Genomic DNA, 23513 nt, shown 5'->3' with positions numbered 1-23513 from the left:
AATTTTGCTTAGTTAGCAACAGTAACTGGATTATGTAGATTTTCACCCCTTCTGAAAATACAAACAACAAATCAAATCTAACCAGCCTAAACTGGTTTGCTCATCTCCCAGTCTGGTCAGGTCACTTGATGACCAGCCAAGACCATCTTAAACCAGCTAAGACCAGCAAACCATTTGAGTCTGGTTTAAGCTGTTTTTTCCCTTGAATCCTCATATAATAATCTGTTCTCAGCCACAAGGCCTTCTAACATTCCATATGTTGCACATGTGAAATAGAAAAAAAAATGTGTAAACACAAATATTGTTCATCGATATTTTAATATTAAATTAGACAACATTTAGTAGCTAAATGTCTTAAATACGCCTGTGTAAACAATTACAATTTCACTTGGCCCACCCACCCAAAAGTTTCTGGCTACGCTACTAACCCAGATAAGTCCAGCAAACCAGCTGAGGTTGTTCATTCATTCCTACGTTATTTTGGTATTTAGCACTTGTTTAATATGCAGGTGGAGTCCATCACCAGTTTGTTGAAAGGACCAACTGTGGCTCGGGCCTTTGAGCAGACAAAGAGCTTCACGCCGGGACGAGGACATCAAGGTATCAAGAAATGTTCTCTGTTAATTAAATAACATGTGTTTTTATCAGGAACTAAATTCCTATTGGACTACGCTTATTTATACAATAGAGTCAATATTCTTTAAACTGACCTTTTGGAAGTGACCACTGCATATAAATCCGGAATTGACTACCCTAAATTATAGCTCAGTGTGTGGACGAAATACAGGAATCACTCTCATAAATAGACACTCAAAAGTGGAGAGACAACTGTATTTAGCTGCTGAGTGAACATGACCCTTGTGAAGTGAGTTACATTTTCAAAAGAGAGTGAAAGAGGGTAAGGTAAGTGTAAAAGGTCTGCGTGGCAAATTTGCTCGCTGTACAGGAGTGACATAAATCTGGGCCTGTGTTTTACGCCTAAAGTGTAGTTGGCATAAGGAAGCAGGGCTGAAGGTGGGGGTTTCCTTTTGGCTGTGTGACGATCTCAGTGTTTAATGTCAGCTTAGTATTTGACTGAAAATCAGCTCTGTACAATTCCTTTTATCGGGACAGATAAATAACACTAGACTACTAGATAGTCTAGGACACTTCCTCTGACATTTAAGGACTGTCTAGGTCACTTCCTCTTTCTGATTCTAGATATTGTGCACAAGTTCCAAATGGCATTTTTTGTGCCCTTGAACAGCACTGCAGGAAGGAGATGCAATTCATAGGGTCGTTCTAAACAAAAGTGAGAAGAATCCATATAGATTCCTTTCATGAAGAGCCTTTCCTCAAGGCTGTTAACTATTTGTTTTGACAATGGCCAATTTAGGGAAGCAAATTTGTTATTTATGATCGCATGATTCTGGGTAGTGATTCTCACAATTAATTTTGAAACCTGAGATAATTTATTGTAGGGACTGAAAAACATCAGTTGCTCTCATGCACCCAAAGACTATCAATGGGAAAAAAATAATTTGGAATATTTTCACATTACAAATTTTCCTATGTACATTTTTATTTTATCTATTTTAAATTTCAAATTATATTTGTCATTTCTGTGGTACAAGCATCTGAACTAAACAGTGAACTAAAAAATTTGAAATTTGCAGGAACATTTATTTGTATGATAATTTCACAATGCAAAACAATAAAAATACAAAAAAAGTTATTATTGTATTAAGATTTTGAGGTTGAAATATGACCTATACATTTCTTTGTGAAATTCACTCGAACAGACAAATCACTTTCAGTTTTATTTTAGAGGCTTTTTAATGGTTGCGCAATGTCCTTGACAGTGTAACCTGTAGGTGCTGGACAGAATGACCCAGGAGCAGAGGAAACAGTTCCAAAAATATTTATTAATAAAGCCAGCAATGCGCCACCATGCATAGTAGAGAGTAGTGCATTCGTCAGTGGAGTGTGTGCATCGTGGATGTCAGGAGCTTGGCAGAATCCTCAGTAGAAGCTTGGCGATGAGAGAGATGTCCAGCGGACAAAGCAAGTAACAGTAGACGTGTAGGTCCCCGGCACGTGGGCATAAATCAAAATTCCTTTGTGGATTTCCAGGCTGAACTCGGCGAAGACTGGAAGGCAAACCACAACCCAAACAATGTGGGCAAACCATCAGAGTGACAAGACATGACCAGCTAAACAAGGAGAGCATGGTTAGTACTCAATTTAGCATAATAATCTTGCAAAGATGAGGGCATATGTAGGGAGTGCAATCGGGCTGAAATAGCTGTTGCTCGTCAAGCAATCTGTGGCATGTTCGGCGCCACACTGATAACAATGAACATTCCCATGGAAATGATGATCATGCCAGTCGAGCCTACCTGCAAAACACGAGGGAGAGAAAATGACAAAACAAGAAAAACAATCCTGTGGACTCACCAGAAACCTGACAGACAGATGTTTATGTTCTTAATTGAACTCATGTCACTCTGTGATAGATTTCTCAGAGCTTATAGGGAAGCTCATAGGGAAATAAAGTATAATCACTGTAATGAAGGAAATTAGGGATGTCCCAATACCGATACTGCTATCAGAATTGGGTCAGATTCTGCACTCATGTATTGTACTTGTGCTCATAAAAATGCTCAGATACCAAAAACCAATACCAACTGACGTATGAATATAATTTCCTAATCATTCAGCACACAAATTAAAATGTATGTCCTAGTGTGATAATTAAACTGCAAAGGCTGCGATTTAATTAGATAAATATAAGTTTCCATGAGCTGCATGCTTCAAAGTAAATAGGTCTTGTTTTGAGAATGTTTGAATGTAAATATGAATCTGGCTGCTCATACCAAGCAGCTCTAAAACACCAACATGAGCATTGCATGCTTTGTTTGTAGCAGATGACAATGAACAGAGCTCCAATTCACTATGTAGCATGCAGCACATACAGACTACATATTTATTTAAAGAAATAATAGCCTTTTGCTGTTTAATAATCACACTGGGTCATGTAGTGACCTGCTTTTCCGAAGGGTGAGAAACTACTGTCAAAAACACACAGAAACGGAAAAGGCTTCACTCGAAAATAAAAGCTTCAGCCAAAATAAAAGCTTAATTTAAATGGAAAAAAGTATGACAGAAATATACTCTGCCTGACCAAAAAAAGTTTGGATTTGAGGCAGTGTTATGATCTGGGGTTGCTTCAGTTGGTCAGTTCTAGTTTCAGCAACATTGTGCTGCAATAAAATGAAGCCAGCTGACCACCTGAATGTACTGAATTACCAGGTTATCCCATCAATTAATATTTTCTTCATATTCCAGGACAACAATGCCAAGATTCATTAGGCTCAAATTGTGAAAGATTGGTTCAGGAAGCATGAGGAATAATTTTCACACATGAATTGGCCACCACAGAGTCCTGACCTGGGTGTGCTGGAGAAGACTTTACGGAGTGGTTCGACTCTCCCATCATCAATTCAAGATCCCGGCCAAAAATTTATGAAATAAATGTTGTGACACTATATAGGGTTGTCGAAACAATGCCGCGACGAATGCGCACCATAATCAAAGCTAGAGTTGGTCCAACTAAATATTATATTAATGTTTCATGTCTGGAGCATGGTGTCTCGATCCTGATCCTTCTGTCTGGTTTGGTTTTGGATCCAGACACTCATCTTCCATGCCTTGTCTTATACTGGCATGAGTGCATTGTGCTTGTCATCTTGGTGGCATTCACTCACGTCTATGTCAATAATCTATGTCTTTCTCTCGTGGATGCGCATTGCTCTCGCATCCGGGTTGTGGTTCGGTCTTTTCGGTCTGAGGGGTCGGGTGTGTGTGTGGCTGAACTCTCGCACAGGTGTCCTGTCTCGTGCATCGTGTGCTTTTTGCCTCGCAATATACGCTTAGGTTTTGTTTAGTGTGGGAATGCGCTTTGTTTGGCGTTGCTACACATTCTCTCTTCTGTTCTGTCAGTTGGCATGAGCTTATATTGCCTTATTGTCTTGTTGATGTGCGCTCATGCCATTTGAGTGTTTTGTTGTCTTGTGAGAGCATATGGCTTTGTTTTGTTTCTGTATCGCAGTGTCTCTGTCTGATGTCATTCCCCGCCTCCTTGTTTTCCCATTATTAGTTTATTAGTCTCACCTGTCCTGTCTCGTTAACCTGTTGATTCCTCTCCCTATTTAAGTCTCCTCATGTTTGCTGTCCATTGCCAGTTCGTCTTGTTTCCTGTCTTGTTTGTTTCCTCATGTCCTCCTGCCAGTCAGTCTGTTTACTCCTTCCCTGGTTCCCGTAGCCCAGTCCAGTCCAGTCGGTCCTGTGCCCTGTTTTCCCAACCCCAGCCTGAATACCCTTTTTCCCCTTAGTAGTAGTGTAGGGTAGTTTATGTTTAGTTTTAGTTTGTTTTTGCTCCTTTTTGTTGTATTTAATAATTCCCTGTTTTTGAACTCTGCAATTGGGTCCTGTCTCTGACATTCCATGACAGTCTTTGCAGCACACCATTATGATCATCATGTTTGATGATCGGTACTACAGTATCTACTGTAAGGACAGTAGGGTAAAGCAATCAAAACAGCACTAGAGTTTTTGGGTGAATTATTCCTTTAAAGCAAACAGAAGTTGTCTGCTTGTTTGTACAATCACTGCTGCGCATGTTTGACTCTAGTGTTTTGTGATTGGTTTTGGACAGAGTTCGACCAGGACATGGAGCCCAAACTCAACTGCACCAAGAAACTGCGGCTTCATGTCAAGCAGGATCCATGGAACCTGCCCAGTAGCGTCCAGGCTCTCACACATACCATCACCAAGTTTGCGGAAGGTCAGTCTTCCCAACACAGACACGCACAAACACACAAATGAGCATGGCCAAAATGAACCACTCTTAAGCTGCTCTTACTAGGGCTAGAAGCTTTGGCATTAGAGTTTGGAGGGAATTTTTCAAGCACATTGCACTACATGTTATTTATGATGATGGAGAGTGAATATTTGGCTTGAAATCCCCCAGGTCAGTTGTCAGCAAGGGCTGAACAAGCACTCTACTGCTTTTTAGCTTCCCTCTGCTGCTGTTTGTGTGCTTGTGTATAAGTGCCCAACCTGATGAATTTGCAGGAAACATAAGCTGATGATCATTATAGTCTAGTCTGGTGTGTTTAAAAGACTCACACTTCCCATTTACTTTCTAAAAAGAAAATATAAAGTAGTGCTATAGTTATTTTAGGAATAGCAGCACCTTACTTAGAATGTACATTTTTAGGTGAACTGTCCCTTTGTCATCATTCACTCACCTTACTCATGTCCTTCTGTGGAACACAAAAGTAGAGGCCACCATTCACTTTCATTATATGGATAAGAACAGCTTAGACATTCTGCTAAATATCTCCTTTTGTGTTCCACACAAGAAACAAAGTCATATGGTTTTTAATGAGATGAGGGTGAGTAGATAATGACAAAATTTATATTTTTGGTTGAACTATTCCTAACAAAAGTAGACAGATGTGTACATTCACTAACAATTGCGCAAGTTTTGTGCATGGTATTTCAGCACAAAATCCTGGCACAGAAAGTGTGTGCAAATACACAATGCAATTATTGTGCTCAATTCATTCTTAGTTTATTACCCCCTTGAGCATGTTTAATGATTGCACTTATATCTTGATTCATATTTATTTGTATTTTTCCTCCAGAGGTAAAAACTCGGCTACTGTTGGTCTTACTGCAGTATACAGGTGAGTGTCGATTAAACAAAGTTGACCCCCAAAATGTGCACATTATGCAAATAGTCTAAAAATAAATGTATGGAACATGCATCAGTCTTTTTACCAGGCACCTATTCACAGCTTATGCTTTATAATCTGTCACACTAAACAGTAACCATTCTTTTGAGGTCACCCTGAATAAATTACACTCAATTGAGGATTCCACCACACAACAGATCCACCACACCTTCACAGGCAGCCCAACATCCTCTGGGAAAGATTATCCACATTAGCAGAGCCCTAAGAGTCTTCTATAATCCCTTTAAGGAAATATTATGTCATAAAAGAAGCCATAATTTCTCAAGGCTGTGATGAGAAAATGCAAATAACATTTGGCTGGGCAAATAAAGAAACAGCCTCTTGTTATGGTGTGTAATGTGTGCTCAATGTGAATTGTTTCTTTGGGTGATTTTTCTTATGGCAGCTTTCGCCTATTAGTTCTGCATCAGAACTTGCTGATTTTTGTCTGCGAGCAGTAATGTGCCTTTACCAAAAAGAGATAATGTGAGAAGTTCCATTTATTTGATTGAGGGGACACTGAGGTTAAGGGCTCATTAAAGGCTAATTGAGTAGATTTGCACTCACTTTATGGTAATTTAAAGGTGAAGTGTGTAATTTCTGCACCACTTGCGTCACCAAGCAGAATTTTCCCCAAGCACATCTTCTATTGGTCAGATAATCACAGGTACCGCCCCAATATCATGCCATTGATTAAGCTAGTGTTGCTGTGTCAGCCTGGTTGGATAGTCAAACAAACAGAGCAATGTTTTGATAGTGCCACAGTGTTTACACTTTACAGGGGAGTCAAACTATTAATGGCTTACTGTTTTTATCATCGTTTACTCCCACTCATGTCTTTCCAAACCCTTATTACTTTCTCTGTTTCATGCAATTTTGAAGCATGTTGACGCTGCTTTTTATTTCCATACAATGAAAGAAGTGAATGGTGATTGAGGCTGTCAGTCCCTATCACTCTGCTGAACATAAGCTACAGTATACATAACTCACATTAATCACATATAATGTGAGGGTGAGTAAATGATGACTTTTTTTTTTTTTATATTTGGTTGAACCTTTAAGTTGGGATAGGATAAAATGTTTTAACATGAAAAAAATTGCACATTGTACCTTGAACTCTCTTGCTCTTTCTCAGACTCAGAGATCCAGTTGAGGAGGGACATGGTGTTCAGTCAGAGTCTGGTGGCAGCAGTGTGCTCTTTCTCAGAGCAGTTGATGGCAGTGTTGAACCAGGCCTTCAGTGTTGAGAGTGAGAATCAGGAAGCCAGTCGCCACTGGCTGGAGCAGATATCCTCCGCTGGACTGCTGTTCAATTTCCAGTCGCTGCTCTCCCCCAACCTGGTGAGTATTTGTCAAAGACTTTGTCCTTATGGTTGGATAAACGGTGGCCCTAAAAAGTAGACTTAGACACTTTAGGGATATTTCACTTAAAAAAAAATTCTCATCATTTTCTCACCCTCATTCCATCCCAGATATGTGTCTTTTTCTGCTGAACACAAAAGAAGATTTTTAAAAGAATATCTCAGCTATGTACAAGACAAGTGAATGGTGACCAAAATTTGGAGCTCCAAAAGCACATAAAGGCAGCATAAAATTAGTCAATACTCCAGTGGTTAAATCAATATCTTCAGAAGATATGATAGGTGTGGGTGAGAAACAGAACAATATTTAAGTCCTTTTTTATGATCAATCCCCACTTTCACTTTCACATTCTTTTGCATATTGTCACCTACTGGGCAGGGAGGAATATTTATAGTAAAAAAGGACTTAATTATTGATCTCACCCACACCTATCATATCTCTTCTGAAAATATGGATTTAACCATTGGAGTCATATGGATTAATTTTATGCTGCCTTTGGTTGCTTTTTGGTTATTTAAAAATTTAGTAATAATGGGGCTGGCTGCGAACTCCTCCGCCAAGTTCGCAAACCATAGGGCTAAGGAGGAAAGACATCCAGGGTCCACAACTTTGTAAACTCGACTGGGGTTAAAGCACATGTTTTTGCCTCAGGGGAGGGGAAAGGCGCTATATGCAAGCAATACACCCGACCAGCTGGTCTGTATTACGGACTCTACCTGTTCGTGCCTGAAGAGTACGGGACAAAACCGGCTCAACCCGGAGATTGTAAAATCTTGTGAAGGGATTGGGTGTTGCCTAGCCGCTGCTCTGCAGATGTCTGCTAGATAGGTGCCATTGGCCAGTGCCCATGACGACACCACACTCCTTGTAAAGTGTGCTCTAACCTGCAAGGGGGTGGGCACGGCCTTGGTCTGGTAGGCTAATGCAATGGCGTCCCCTAAAAAGCCTCTGTTTAGAGATGGTGTTCCCTTTCCGCTGTCCACCAAAGCAGACAAAGAGCTGCTCAGAGCGTCTAAAGCTCTGCTTGCGATCCAAGTAGGTGTACAAAGCAAGCTCCAGAAACAGCAAAGACAGGGCTGGGTCTGCCTCCTCCCGGGGCAGCGCTTGCAGTTTTACCACCTGATCCCAAACGGTTGCAGGTCCCCTTCCCTCTTGATGGAGGTGAGCGCAATTAGGAATGCCATCTTTAAGGAGAGGGTTTTCAGCTCGACTGACTCTAGTGGCTCAAATGGGGCTCTCCAAAGGCCCAGGAGGACCACAGAGAGATCCTATGAGGAGAAGAGGCATTACCTGGGAGGATTCAGCCTCCGGGTGACTGAGGAACCTGATGTTCAGGTCGTGTTTCCCTATGGACTTAACATCCACTGCGTCGTGGTGTGTGGCTATAGTGGCTACGTATACCTTCAAGGTGGAGGGGGACAGCTGACCCTGCAACCTCTCTTGCAGGAAGGAAAGCACTGACCCGACTGCGCATCTCTGGGGGTCTTCACCTCGGGAAGAACACCAGTTTACGAACAGGTGCCACTTCAGGGCATAAAACTGCCTCACAGAGGGAGTTCTGGACTGACTGATTGTGTCTACCACTGCTGGTGGAAGGCCATTGAGGTCTTCTGCATCCCATCCAAGGGCCAGACGTGGCTCAGTGTCTGGTCACCGTGACAACGACAGTCTAGAACATAGATTATGTGACCCAAGGAGTGAGGAAACTGCTCTCTTTTTGACAATGTGGGTACCGTAGCCCGTTTGGGGTGCCGCAAACAAAAACGAAAAGGAAGCAAAGGATTTACCTCCCAGCCCTCCAGTAGGGGATTGAGTGGTCTGGATACCAGCTCCGTAGCGGACATATCTCTCCCCGGGTCATCCATCTCAGGGGTGTTCCACATGGGTGCCGGCCCGTGAGACAGGGCTCTACACTGGGGCTAACAACTGGGCTCGGGTTGAGGCAGAGGCGCCTGGGCTGTTGCTGTTGCTGCCGCAGGGGGACACCCTCGGCGAGAAGACAGGGTGCAGGATCTTGAGCCGTGCTGGGGAAAGATGTGCTGGATGGCCTCTGTCTGCCTCTTCACCGCCGAGAACTGCTGGGAGAAGTCATCAACGGTGTTGCCGAAAAGTCAGATCTGGGAGATGGGCACGTCGAGAAAGCAGGCTTTGTCGGCGTCCCTCATCTCGACCAGATTCTGCCACAGGTGGCCGCTCCTGGACAACCAAGTTGGAATTGGCCAGCCCGAGCGCTCGCTCGCTTGCGTGGGAGGTCCATTGGGAATTGGACCTCCGAGACAACGCCCATTGAACCCCAATTCGCTCCCAGTGCCAGTTGGGCCAGCATCATACCCATGGGTAGAAGGCGCAGTGTTGGGGTTGGCTAGATTGGCTTTCCCCCGGAAGAAGGAAAGCTGCGACTGCAACGTTGTCATGGTCATATTCTCGCAATGAGAACATGAACCATCCACAAACGCTGCCTCAGTAAAGGCATCTTTATAAAGACGCATCTTTAAAAAGGCATTCAACATCAATGTGTGTGCTCTAATAGAGAAAATATTGTCTTTAGCAGGAATATACACTCTTTTAGTGCTGTCGAAGCACTCAGGGGCGAAATCTGCACTCGTCGTGCAGAAGGAGAGAAAGCTGCTGGAAATGTGCCGTATATCCAACAGCATACGCTTCTTAAGAGGTGAATGGAACAGCAGTAGTATTCAGCTCACTGATAGTACAACCGCTCGGCTCAGAAGAAAAAATCTGAATGGAGTTGGTATTCCAGCTCTTTTTATACCCCTATGTCTGGGGGAGTGGCATGCAAATTCCACTCGCCAATTCTCACTGGCCTTTTCTCAAAGAATGGGAGGTGTTCGGGGCTCTCAAGGGAGAACACTAGTGTCATTACATCAACATAACATCAAGTGAGTGACAGAAGGGGAACGTTGTGTTCAGCAGAAGAAATGGGATGGCATGATGATGAGTAAATGATGAGATAATTTTCCTTTTCTTTTAAATCTCACTTCAAACATTATAGAGGATCTACAGGTGTAGTTCATTGCATTAACTAGGGACATGTTCCACAAATGTTTTACCACCATACTGTAAGTACCCAAATATTTTTTGTCTTGATTTTCAACAGTATGTCTATTGTTTTATCATTTCGAACATAACAAACTTGGCTTAGTGAAATCCTACTTAATGCATCTCACACCACAGTAGAGGGTTTATAACAGCTTTATATTAGCTGCAACATTACAATGATTTTACCAACAGCAAAAGGTGTTGTTATTTAGGCATAGCACAAAGCGTGAGTTTAAACAATAGCGGCAACAGCAAGTTGATAAAAGACAAAAACTTTATATGTATTATTTAGTTAGTGATTTAAATTAATCACAATAAAAAAGTAAAATCGTTCATAAGCCATAATTATTTTTCCTTTTTTGAACATGTCAGTTTACATTAACAATGCTTACAATGACATGGTCTAACTTATATTCCACTTTTGTGTCACCCCAAAACTTGTCAAAACACAAAACAAACATAAAGTTATAAATGAATAAAAACAATAAAAATGCAAATAATAATAATAAAATATGATAGTAAAAATTATGAGTATAATAATAAAGTATAAAATTAAGTAACCCTTAAATATATCTTACTTAGACCTTAAAATAAGAAGAGATATCTGTACAGAAAAATGCCTTGATTATTATTATTATACATTCTTCATAAAGTCCAGAAAGTGATCCTTTTCATAACGTCAAAAATATTTGACATAACGTCATAACGTCCCGAGACTCTGAATCATTTAGCCATTTTAACATTTAGACTGTTTATGTTTGCCGTGCAAATTGGTGCATTAATATCGAATTCAGGTCAAGTGAGATCATATATCAACTTTTATTAGCAGTATTCAAAGCTGTTGTAAAAAGTCCATAAACACACACCTGTGACCTCACATTCTATACGGTGCATACTAAAGTTGCTGTATTGTTTGGCAACAGTAAACAGCTAGAGCGTTTTTAAACATTACTGTGCTTTATCATAATTTATATTGCTATTTTACCAGAATAAACCAATAGAGTTATTTTATTATTGCAAAGGGAACTTTATGCTCTATTATTCCCCCTTACCCATGGTAAAGTGATTTTACCCTTTATCCATGGTAAAATCATTGTTACACAAGGTCATCTGTGGATTATTGTTTTGTTTTACACCAACTTTAAACATGGGTCATTCAATTAGAAAATTGAACATATACGTACAGTATATAAAATAGTTTACTCCCGAGACCGATGCATCAAAACTCTGTTGATGAGTTCATTTAATGCCTGTGAGCATCAGTGCACAGCAGATCTGCTACTTAACATCTGACCTAAAGTATATTATTATACACATTTAATGAGCGAGATGACACTTGTTCATTAAATTGCTTGTTGAGGAAATTGCGTGGTGAGACTGAAAGCATCCCTAAGATTAAAATGCATGATGTTTCACAACACTGCCACTTTCTTTCTTTGTTTAACTGTCCTCCCTCCAGATTACATCTGCCTTTTGTTTATCGCAACCAGCCACAAGGTCAGAGTGACACCATTGCATTGCGACTTAAACTGAGTTTGTTGTCTTAATGAATGGATTACTTTGGCTATGTGTGTTTACACATTACTTGCAGTTTACACAGGCTGCAGGCATTCTGGCAGACCTATTACAATGCTGGATTATTGTGTGTTGTAAAGTGTTTCTCTTTCTGGATTTGACTTCATATTTGATTTCACATGGTCATGATTGGGGCCAGAGGATTACATTTCTTTATTTGTATGCCTGAGATTGTCCTTTATTTGAAAGATTTATTTGTACCCAGAGTCACTTTTTACTGCATCCGTAAAATGAGAATGTTCACAGGCGAAGAATATGAGAAACGATTATTTCTCTCTTTCGCTGTTTTCATATTGAGTCCTAGGCTGTGTTGCAGAGATACAAAGCCGGAGATAAATACTGCCTGCTTACAGCAGGTAATTACCAGCTTGCACCAACTAATAACCAATTTACACCAGCTAATGACCAACTTGCGACAACTAATATCCAGCTTGCACCAACTAATACCCAGCTCACACCAGCTAATGTCCAGCCTGAACCAGATAATGACCAACTTGGTCCAGCTAATGACCCGCTTGCACCTGTTAATGACCAGCTTCCACCACCTAATAACCAACTTGCACCAACTAATACCCAGATTACACCATCTAATGACCAACTTTCACCAACCAATAACCAGCTTGCACCAGCTAATGACCAGCTTGCATCTGTTAATGGCCAGCTTGCATCAGGTAATGGCCATCGTGTACCAGCTAATGACCAACTTGGACCAGTTAATGACCAACTAATGAAACGTTTGGACCAGCTTGGACAAGTTAACAACCAACTTGCACCAGCTAAGGACCTTCTTGTATCAGCTAATGACCCGCTTGCACAAGTTAATGATCATCTTGCACCAACTAATGACCAACTTGCACCAGTTGATGACCAGCTTAGACCATCTTATGGTCAGCTTGGACCAAGCAATGACCAACTTGGACTAGCTAATTACCAGCTTGGCACAGCTAATGACCAGTTTGGACCATCTTAGTCCAACTAATAACCAAGTTGCACTAATTAGTGAACAGCTTAGACCAGCTATTGACAAGTTAGACCAGTTAATGATCAAATTGGACCATCTTAGTAGTGGGTGGTGGATGTTATTGTGCTATGTTACATAGCTATGGGGGGCCTACGTGCCCACTGCACAAGGGGTATGGCTACATCTTGGGCTCTATTCAAGGGAATTTCAGTCCAGGAGGTTTGTGCTGCGGCAAGTTGGTCTTTCCTGTACACAGTCGTAAGACTTCACTTGCGCATTCTGTCCTTGAGGCCGGATTGCAGAGTATTACATATTAAGCAGACTTGTATTAACTCAAAAAATAAACAAGTCACCTTTTCCTCTTCCATTTATCTCTTGGCTGAGGCCCTATGAGAGATGATTCAGGCTAAGTTAGGTGTTTTTTGGTGTCTTTCTGTTTTCTGTGTCTGCTTCAGTCAGCATATTTTTCATACAGGAATTGTCAATATTCCATGGTGAAAAACTGAACGAATGTTAGAAAGATTACCTATTCTCTGATAACAAGAAGGGGGGAATCTCATTTTACTGCCCTCCTTGCAGTTCACACAGAGAAGAGATAAGCAGTGAATGAGGTAGCTGCAGGTAGCTGCGGTTTATATTGGGGAGGTGGGACTACCCAATGGCAACAGGGATTGGTCAGTAATTTTTCCACAGATGTGGTGTCATTGGTGCTTCTGCAATCGGTCATGCCTGAGGCATTCCCATAGTGAAATACAGAACAAATGTTAGAAATGGAACAGCTACTGTATTCCAGAACACAGCTACTGTACCAGCTTAAGCTGAATTTGCAAGCAGGGAGATAGCCATGTTTTAATTAAGCATGTAGTTTAGCTGTTCAGAGCAAAGCAGTGAAGCAGAGGAGTCGCAGAAACTAAACCCACATGTAATATGAACATTCTCAGTGTTTCAGACTCTAGTCTTATCTCCATAGCACTGATGCTGTTCCCCCTCACCTACAAAAACACTTAGGGGAGGGAGAACAGGCAGCAGAGAGCAACCTGAAGGGAATGTCTTGACATAATATCCCTTGGCAGCTTTGTAGGCCCCTGATGAAAGGAGTGTGGCATCTGGCACATGGGGATCTTTGAGAGAGTCAGCCCACGTATCAGGCAAAGGTGTCACTTGCAGATTCATGAGGAGTGGTCCCACGATTCTCACACCAGACTTGTTCTAATTTGTCTGCGGTTGGTTCTTATCCATAGCCACGGGCATACTGTGTGTGTATGCTGGCAGAAGATCAACTAGAGAACGGATAGAGAGCAAAGGATGAATAAAGAATGAATCTCTCTGCGTCTCCTCCTCCTCAGCCTCTGTCTGCCATGATTTTATTTTATATCTACAGTATACCCAAGCAAATGCACACCCACTCTTTTTTCCACTCTTACCAAGAAAACTTAGACACTTTTACATTGAACACATTTAGACCAGTGCACATAGGAGAGAGACCTGTTTTTTTAATGGATTGGTTCTTATGTGCTCTTCATTTTTCATCTAGATGGATGAGCAGGCCATGCTAGAAGATACACAGGTTGCTCTCACAGACCTAGAAAACGTCACCTTTTGTTTCAGGCAATTTGAAGGAGAGCCTCTTGTTGCTAGTGAGTACCTTGTATAGGAAACCTATATATTTGCATACATATATAAAGGTTTTATTATAAAAAAAATTTTTAAGGATTATATTATTATTGTTAATATCAGTAATAGCAGTAGTCTTTGGTTTCTTAACTTCAGTATTCCAAAATGCACTGTCTTGGCATAAAATCTTTTATTCATAGAGCTCTTTCTGACTCCACCATGCTTAAAGTTTTTTTCTCTGTCTCCAGATATGCCCATCTCATACCAAGTGGAGGGCACTCGGCAGGCTTTGAAAGTCTGTTTTTACCTGGAGGCATTTTATTTCCAGCAGTTACCCCAGAGACTAAGACACAGTGGCAGCTTCAAAATCTACCCTGTCCTGTTCACCCAGGGTAGGGTATTTGTTAAAACATGGCTAGTTGCCATGCAAAAATAAATAAACAAATAAAAATGCTGAATTGTGCTCTTTGAAAGTAAAGTCATGTTTTTTACTTTAAATACAATATAACTAGTTAAAAGTCTCTCGAATCACCCCCAAAGATTCACACAATGTTTCTTTCATAGCCTTGGAGAGCATGGAGGGATATTACTACAGAGACAATGTGTCAGTAGAGGAGTATCAGGCTCAAATCAATGCTGAATCTCTGGAACAGGCCAAGCAGTACTACAAGAGACTCCGGTGAGTGTGCTTCACCTGTCAGTCAATCTCAAAGCTGATCTCCTGACAACTCTCAAACTGCATTGCTTTCCCTCTTTCCCCTTATGATTTAAATTTGAAGCTGTTCTAATTTAAACTAAGATTAGTTTAAAAAAATCAGTTCAATCCTTACTGGCTATGGAAAGTTGTAACTGGAAGACTGTTTTTAAAGCAAGTGTTAGATTTTGTTATACAACAATTAGTTATGGTCCTCTAATCTGATTAGACAGCAGCATTCCAGGAGTGCTGATATTTACTGTTTATATCATTCCACTTGTTTGTGTCTGTGGCATTCCAGGCAGTCTGTCCATCTGTGCATTGGTCAGCGACACACAACAGTTGATCCTGCTGTGGCTTAGTTTGGAACTTTTTCCATTAGTGGAGCAAAAATAACTGGCCATTTTGTGACTAAAATATAAATTACTCAATATGAACTTCTTGTTTATGAGACTGTTTTATAAAAGCAATATCACAATCATGCCATAGTACTAAATATCACAGCTGTGATTCTTAATATATTGACAGTAAATTGTGAAAAATATTACCTTAATATCTTATTCCGTACTGTAGACAGAGTGTACATGATTTCAGATTTCAGAAGATGATGTCTGCATACAAAAACTAATTATGTTGAAAGAATGAATGGTATTTTATAGGGGGAAAAAGTCTCAAAATGTGATGTCTGTCTCTCTGCTCATAATTTATATTACATGAGTCTGTTTGTGAAATAGTTTTTGATGGTTAGATTGAGATGCATCTTCCCCCAGGCCTCATGATGGGTTCAGTTTAAATCACATGCCAAAACTGATTGTACTTTACCACGACCAGTGCCTCAGATATCTCCCATTACATTCCCATCAAAATAACTCAAGATATCTGTATCCATCACATGTAGAGTATTTATAAACAGCCATAATGCTGCTTAAGTCATATTTTAAAGTCTTCCATAGGCCTCCAGGGGAATTAAAATGTCTGTTGAAAGATGTAAGTTGATTCCATACCCTAAACATCAGTACTAACACTTATGTGACTGTAAGTACACACTATATGAGGGAATTTTATTTTTATGGAAAGTAATCATCGTATAGGACCCTCATAACATGCTCTCTAAGCAGCTGATGGATAGAGGTTGTTTGCTCATAGCCCATAATGTAAGTATCTGGTGCAGATTCATTCAAGAGAGCTTTATCAGTCCAATGGGATAGGAGAGAGTGGTAAGGAGTTGAGTAGCCTGACAGCCTGGGGGAAAAAGCTGTTTAAGTGATGGTAGTTGCAGTACAGATGCTCCTGAACCGTTTTCCAGACGGCAGTAGGGCAAACAGTTTGCGGGATGGGTGTGAGGTGTCAGCAGTTATGCTGGATGCATGGTGGATGCAATGTTTATCAAAAAGTTCTAAGAGAGGAGGGAGGGAGACACCAATGATCTTCTCTGCTGTCTTAACTATCCGATGTAGGGACTTATAGTCAGAGACACTGCAGTTTCGAACCAGACAGTAATGCAGCTGCAGAGGATTCTCTGTGCTTCCTCAGTAGAAGGTGGTAAGAATAGGAGAAGGAAGGCTGGCTTTCTTCAATCTCTGTAGGAATTAGAGATGCTGCTGGGCTTTTTTTAGCAAGGGTGGTGTTGAGTGTCCAGGTTGCAGTTGCACTCCCACAAACAGAGGAGTGTGGGTAACTCAGGTTCTTCTGAAGTCAACAACCAGCTTTTTACTCTTGTCAACGTTTAGAGACAGGTTGTTGTCTCTACACCAGTCCACCAACCGATTGACCTTTGCTCTTTATGTGGTCTCATTGTTGTTACCGATGAGGCAGACCACCGTTGTATCATCTGGAAATTTGATGATATGGTTTGAGCTGTGCTGGGTAGCACAGTCGTGGGTGAGAAGGGTTAACTACAGAGGGCTGAGCACACATCCCTGCAGTGAGCCAGTGCTCCAGTGCTCAGCTTGATGACTCTGGAGGTGTTCTTTCCTATACAGACAGACTAGGGCCTGTTAGTCAGGAAGTCCAGGATCCAATTGCATTGGGAGATGTTTTATGCCCAGTAGGCTCAATTTTCCTACAAGCCTCATCGGGATAACTGTATTGAATGTTGAACTTAAATCTATGCATTCTGGGATAACTGTATTGAATGCTGAACTGAAATCTGTGCATTCTGACATAATTGCCTTTTCTATCCAGATGTGTGAGTGTGAGGTGAAGTGCATTGGAGATGGCATCATCAGTGGTCTGGTTGGAGTGCTAAGCAAACTGCAGAGGTTCAAGATGGTCTGGGAGGTGGTCTTTCATATGCCTCAGTACCAGCCTCTCAAAGCACTTTGTAATGATTGGCGTGAGTGCTACAGATCGGTAGATGCTGAGGAAGGACACTGTTAACTTTTTAGGCACTGGGAGGATCTTAGTTGTTTTGAGGCAGACAGGAACTGTTGCTCAGATAAGTGTTGAAGATGTTGGTGAAAATGGTAGCCAACTGATCAGCGTATTTCCTGAACACCTCTATGCAAAGTAGTCTTTACTTCGGCTGTGGACAGACAGATGACATGATTATTGGAAGGAGGGGTTGTCTTCCTTGCAGGGTCTATGTTTTGTGCCTCAATTTGTGCATAGAAGTCATTTAGTGCATTTGGCAGGGAGGCGTCACTGCTGCATAACTAGGGTGTTTGTTTGTAGTCAGTGATGGATTGTATACCCAGCCATATGCACTGTGTGTCCTTGTGAAGTCTACTAAGTTGTTTTGAACTTTTTCTGCATGGGTGAGTTTTGCCTTTCTGATGGCCTGGGACAGTTCAGCTCTGGATATACTGGGAGCCCTTTCATCTCCAGACTTGAAGGCAGCATCCCTGGTTTTCACTAGAGTCCGCACTTCTGCAGTGAATCATGGCTTTTGGTTTGCCCGAGTCTTGATTGTTTTGAAGACAGTAATATCCTAAATGCACTTGCTAATGTAGCCAGTGACTGAGTCTGTATACTCCTCCAGGTCTAAGGAGATAATGTTTTTGGATGGGTCTGTATATTGGGTGAGAATAATGAAGATGCGGTCAGATTGTCCAAGGTGGGGGCGGGGTCCAGCCTCGTAAGCACCCTTAATGTTTGTATAACCAAGGTCCAGCATGTTCTCTCCATGTGTGGCAAAATATATGTTTGGTAGAATTTTGGTAGTTCAGGTTTCAGGTTTGTGCTGTTGAAGTCCCCAGTGACAATGAAGCAGCTGTCGGGGTGAGCCGTTTGTAGCTCGCTGATTTTCTTGTGCAGTTCACCCAGGACTCTGCTAGCATTAGCATTAGTGCTAGTGGGATTGTGGCAGGGCGGAGGGTGGGGCCGGGTCGTGATCATACACACCCGGTCCCTTATCAGGCTAATCTAGCCTCCGAGAGGGCTAAAGGCCGACTGCGGAGGATTGTACGGGAGAGAGAGATAGTTTACGGACATGTCCGTCATGTGTGTGTTTGTCTTTTAAGTTTATCATTAAAATTATTATTTATATTGTCAAGCCGGTTCTCGCCTCCTCCTTTCCATTGACTGCTTTACAGGGATGTAGACAGCAATGATGATCACTATTGTGAACTCTCTTGGGAGATAAAAGAGTCTGCATTTAATTGCCAGAACCTCCACGAGTGCTGAGCAATGCACAGAGAAAATTGCTGCATTCGCACGCCATTAATTGTTGATATAGACATACAAGCCACCGCTGCAAGTCTTACAGGATAGGTTAGCTATTCTGTTCAGCCTGAAAACAGTTGGCCCGTTGAGCTGAATGGCAGAGTTGGGAATATGCTTGTGCAGCCACGTCTCAGTGAAGATGAGGGTACAACAATGGTCTTAAATGGTCCGATAGGAGCCGTGAACCAGCCATGAGACAAGCCTGCGGTTTCATCCCAGAACTCGGGCAGGGCGTACGAGTGTACTGGAAAATGGGAGGTCCGTTTGGGGTTTCCCAACGGAGAAGCTCACATTGAAGTCCCCAGATCGCCCCCATTGCTAACCGATTCCGCCTCATACCCTAGGTAGAAGGACCGAGCCGTGGAGCCACTGGTGTGGCATTCCCTCTTACGAAGAAAAGACGCTACCGCAATTTAGCCATGGTCATATTCTCGCAATGAGGACATGAACCATCCATGGACACAGTCTCCTTGTGGGAATCACCCAGATATGTGACACACGATCGTGGCCATCAGAAGCGGAGAGATAACGACCGCAACCAGGAATAACACACAAATTAAAAAGCATCTTGAAAAAGACACTTTCGTGAGTGCCACTCTTTTAGTAGGGAAATATTCTCTTTTTAGGAGAATAAACAGGAAAATCAGCTCTTTTACTGTTGAAGCACCCAGGGGTGATTCTCTACACAACACAAGTGCGAGGGGGAAGAACTGCTGTAAGAGCGAGAGATGAAAATTGCTTGGCAGAGTAGTTTCAGCTCAATGAAATACAACCGCTTGGCTCCGAAGAAGAAATCTTGAATGAGTGGTTGCATTTTCCCTCCTTGAATACCCGTATGTCCGGGGGAGTGGCATACAAATTCCACTCGCCAACTTTCATTGGCCTTTCCTCAAAAGATGAGAGATAAATGGCGCTCCCAAGAGCGACCCTGTAATGTAGTTCAATGGAAAGGAGGAGGCGAGAACCGGCTTGGCAATATAAATAATATTTTAATTATAAACTTAAACAAAAGACAACAACACACACATGACGGACATGTCCGTAAACGATCTCTCTCTCCCGCACCACCACCCGCAATCAGCCTTTATCCCTCTCGGAGGCTTAATTAGCCTGATAAGGGACCAGGTGTATATAATCATGACCCGGCCCCGCCCTCCACCCTGCCACAGACCCCTAGTGTCACTTCATCGACACAATGTTGAGTGAGTGACAGAAGGGGAAATTGTATTATATATTGTCTGCAAATATACAGATATCTTGTTTAAAAAAAAAGTAATTCACAAACCTCATGAAAATCCAGCCTTTTCTTCCCATTGAGCGCTCATCTAATATCTTCCTCTGAAGCGCGTATTCCATCAGCCAGAATCAAAAAGTCCAGGATCAGGATACAAATTTCCTCTGATTCACGAATCATGACAGTCACTCCGTAACAATCCAAGCAGGTGATCCAGGCTATTTAAACTGCCAGGAGATTGCTGCTCACGTTGGATCCGAAGGAGAGCGTGAGTGCAACTTCAAAGTAAAAGCATGAGTAAATGTCTTATTCACTATGCACTGTATGTGCAGTTTGTTTGATTTGGTATTTTTTGAGAAAATGCGATTGCTAATGTGGACATGCCATCCATGGTTGCTGGACTACTGTGTGTACTGTTATTTCCTTCTTCCTAATATTGTAACAATTTCTTTATGTGCAAATAAATTACTAAAATTTGACAACTAAACAGAAATCAGAAGAAACTGCTATCTACAATTTAAAATACAATATTATTTTATATTATAAAATGTTAATTTATAAAATATTTATATTATAATAATGATTTGTATATTATTTTTAAAAAAGTTAAAGTTTAGTTGAAATTGAGTAAATTTAGTGCTAAATATTTTTTTTAGCAATTTTATGTTTGTTATTTACTATATTCAATTGTGTGATATAGCAGCATTGTATTGGCCACCCTGCACTCTGAATATCAGCATCAGCCATTAAAAAACCCATATCGGTCAGTCACTACAAGCTACCTATTTGAAAATGTAGTTAGTTACAGGACAAGTTTCATACAAAAAGTTTTGAATGGGTTAATCTACGTGAACCATCCGAACAAACCAGTTCACTAATGAATCAGTGAATTGTAAATCAACAAAATATCAATATAGTTTTGTTTTATACACCACTACTTGTTAGAAAAAGTAGCTAGTTGTTATAAAAGCTACTCTACTATAAAATGTAAGAAAATGTTTGTTATTCCTCAACACTGGTGCTGCATTACAGCTCTGACCGACAACAAGTTTTCTTTTATTCATGTGAGATTACAGAGGCTGTAACCCTTCTGTAATGTATAATTATGTAATTCTGTTAGTATGTGTGTTTTTATAAAGGTGTTGAAAAGCCTTACAGGGAAGGTGATTCAGCTAAGTCAAGTTATTAGAAATAATTGTGCAGATAAGCTTTAAAGAAATTGGCAAGGAACCTCCTGGTGTAATGTGGAACAGATGTAAACTGGGGCTGAAGCTGATGGAGAAGGACATGAGGGGTACAGTATGAATGTAGAGGGAGAAAACAGAGAGTTTAAGAATATCCTTAGGCCCTAAGGTGCTGGGTTGCCAGATTTGTAAAGAAAATAAATGTGTTTTTAGATTGTGTGGTAGGGTGAGCAAAGACAGACACAGTGGGCGTGGCATTAGGCTTCATAGAAAGGTTTTATTTAAAATTGAAAATATTAAAGCAGATATTTTTAACCACTTTGCTACATTACTCCAGAGTTGGTTCTGACATAGACCAGACCCTTAATTCATGCCTATTTTCTTTACCCAGTTGGTTCAGTATCCAGCTTCTCTGTCTTCATCTATAGAGTTTAGTGCATATAAATACAGTAAGTATTGAGTTAACAGTGGACTGTCCACCCACACTCAAGACTTAAATATGCAGACATTTCATACATACTAATATAGCTCACCCACAAATCCTGAAACCCTGTATTCCTGTCATACCTTAATTCAGGTGGCTTTTTTGCTTAACAGAACAAGTTGTGGTTGAGGTTGGAATTAGAGCTGGGATCCCCAATACAGTGTGGCAGAATGTGTGTATATAATTACATTTAAGCATTTATGGATTTGGCAGATGCTTATATCCAAAGCGACACTGCATTCAAGCTATACATTTTACAAGGTTATGCATTCCCTGAGAATTAAACCCTTGACCTTGGCTTTGCTAGTACCATGCTCTACCAGCTGAACTACAGGAAATGTATGCGAGTAAATGTAAGGATGTGCAAAACTTTCAATTTTCATTATCGACTCTTCAGTTGGTTGTTTGAACAACTACTCGACAATACCAGATAAGATAATAAGGATAATAATTGGTGCTGTTAGTCGATTGTATTTTTTAATCATGATTAATCGCATCATTTTTCATAGTTAATTTCGATTAATCGCGAATTATGAAAGTGCTGAAATTTGATTCTCAATATAACAGTTTTCTTGTCAAAATGCATTTATTTCCTTTTCTGGAACGAAAGCAAAATTATATGTAACAATATAATACTTAATTGACATTTTCCAAACAAAGCCTTGCACAGTATTAAGATAAAAATACACTAAATTAGTAACAAATTCAATTAAAATTGAAATGTTTTCCAAAGTCTAATTTAGAAGTTGACTAACTGCAATAACTAGTCTCCCCATAGGTTGCATATTCATTGCAATAAGCATTAAATCTCTTTAAGTATCATCCTCCGCAACATTATCCTGTCGGTAGACTGTGGCTATCCACTTTCCTACAGCAATCGTGAGCTGTGTTCATGATTCACATCAAGGTGTCAGTGCTAGTGTCAACCTCGGCTTTGATCTCCACATTAAACGTGCTGCTGACAATGTCTTATTCTGCGTTTTTGTGAAAGTTAAGACTTGACCTGCTTCTGTAGTAATTAAATTATGCCTTACAGAGACTGTAAAGTACTTGCTTTCTATCACAAATCCCATCAAGGCATCTTTTGTACATAAGAGGTCCTTTCCCATCACTGTGTGTTTGTTGTGGTGTCATCAGTGTAATGACTCCAGGCGGACACATCGCAAAGATTCCGCCCTAGTCCCACTAGTGTTTTTGCTGGTTTATGCTTTATTAATGGTAAATGTGTTATTCGTGATTAAGATAAATCGCACAAAACTATCAAATTAAGAAAAGTGTCATGGAGTCTCAGGGCGATCCTTGCTCCGCATTTAAAAGCGCAGAACTCTAAGATAATTTTGCTTGTACACATATAGTTCATCAAATTAAGCAGTTTAACCTTTCTAACTGCTACTATAAACTTTGTTGGCTGTAACAGCTGTGGTGTAGAAATGGACTAAATTTAAAGCATTAAAGAGACTAAACATCTTGCAGAAGGTTTTACTGTATGGACTGTTATTCACTTTTAAGCACAGCTAGCTATAATCATGCAAAAACGCTCTCCAAGAAGTTATGTCTCTCAGTTGATTTGAGAATTGCGTCTCCCAATAAAACACCATCTCTAAACATATTAATGTACTAATTAACTAGTCAGTTGTTGGATGACTTGTTGATTAGTTGACCAAGGTAGCTCATCTCTAGTAAAATGCAAGTAAAACAATAAACACATCAAAATAAAAAATATATATAAAAAATGTAATCTTATAGTAATTTTATAGTTAGAGATTTGTCAAAAATTTTAAAACCAACATGCTTGTTTAGTCCAATCTATATAATCATCCTTTATTCAATCCTACAGCATTATCTTGATAAAATAAGGCATCCATGGATGGAACCCAAAGGTCTTCAACTCTGTTCAGATGAAAC

At 40.7% G+C, this 23513-nt stretch overlaps 1 protein-coding gene across 2 annotated transcripts in view; it reads left to right on the top strand.

Moving 5' to 3' along the window:
* Positions 1 to 23513, top strand: part of LOC127634272 (phosphatidylinositol 3,4,5-trisphosphate-dependent Rac exchanger 2 protein-like) — a 212030-nt gene that overhangs the window by 142914 nt on the left and 45603 nt on the right. For both annotated transcript variants that reach the window (XM_052113748.1, XM_052113747.1), the window contains exons 29-35: positions 510 to 600; positions 4697 to 4825; positions 5691 to 5732; positions 6916 to 7121; positions 14270 to 14372; positions 14598 to 14741; positions 14914 to 15028. In XM_052113748.1, the coding sequence (XP_051969708.1) occupies positions 510 to 600; positions 4697 to 4825; positions 5691 to 5732; positions 6916 to 7121; positions 14270 to 14372; positions 14598 to 14741; positions 14914 to 15028 (830 nt within the window). The remainder of the gene's footprint in view (positions 1 to 509; positions 601 to 4696; positions 4826 to 5690; positions 5733 to 6915; positions 7122 to 14269; positions 14373 to 14597; positions 14742 to 14913; positions 15029 to 23513) is intronic.

This window comes from Xyrauchen texanus, chromosome 41 (genome assembly GCF_025860055.1).
Source record: "Xyrauchen texanus isolate HMW12.3.18 chromosome 41, RBS_HiC_50CHRs, whole genome shotgun sequence".
Taxonomy (NCBI): domain Eukaryota; kingdom Metazoa; phylum Chordata; class Actinopteri; order Cypriniformes; family Catostomidae; genus Xyrauchen; species Xyrauchen texanus.
Note: the sequence above shows the minus strand (reverse complement) of the source record. Positions and strands in the feature narration are given on the sequence as shown.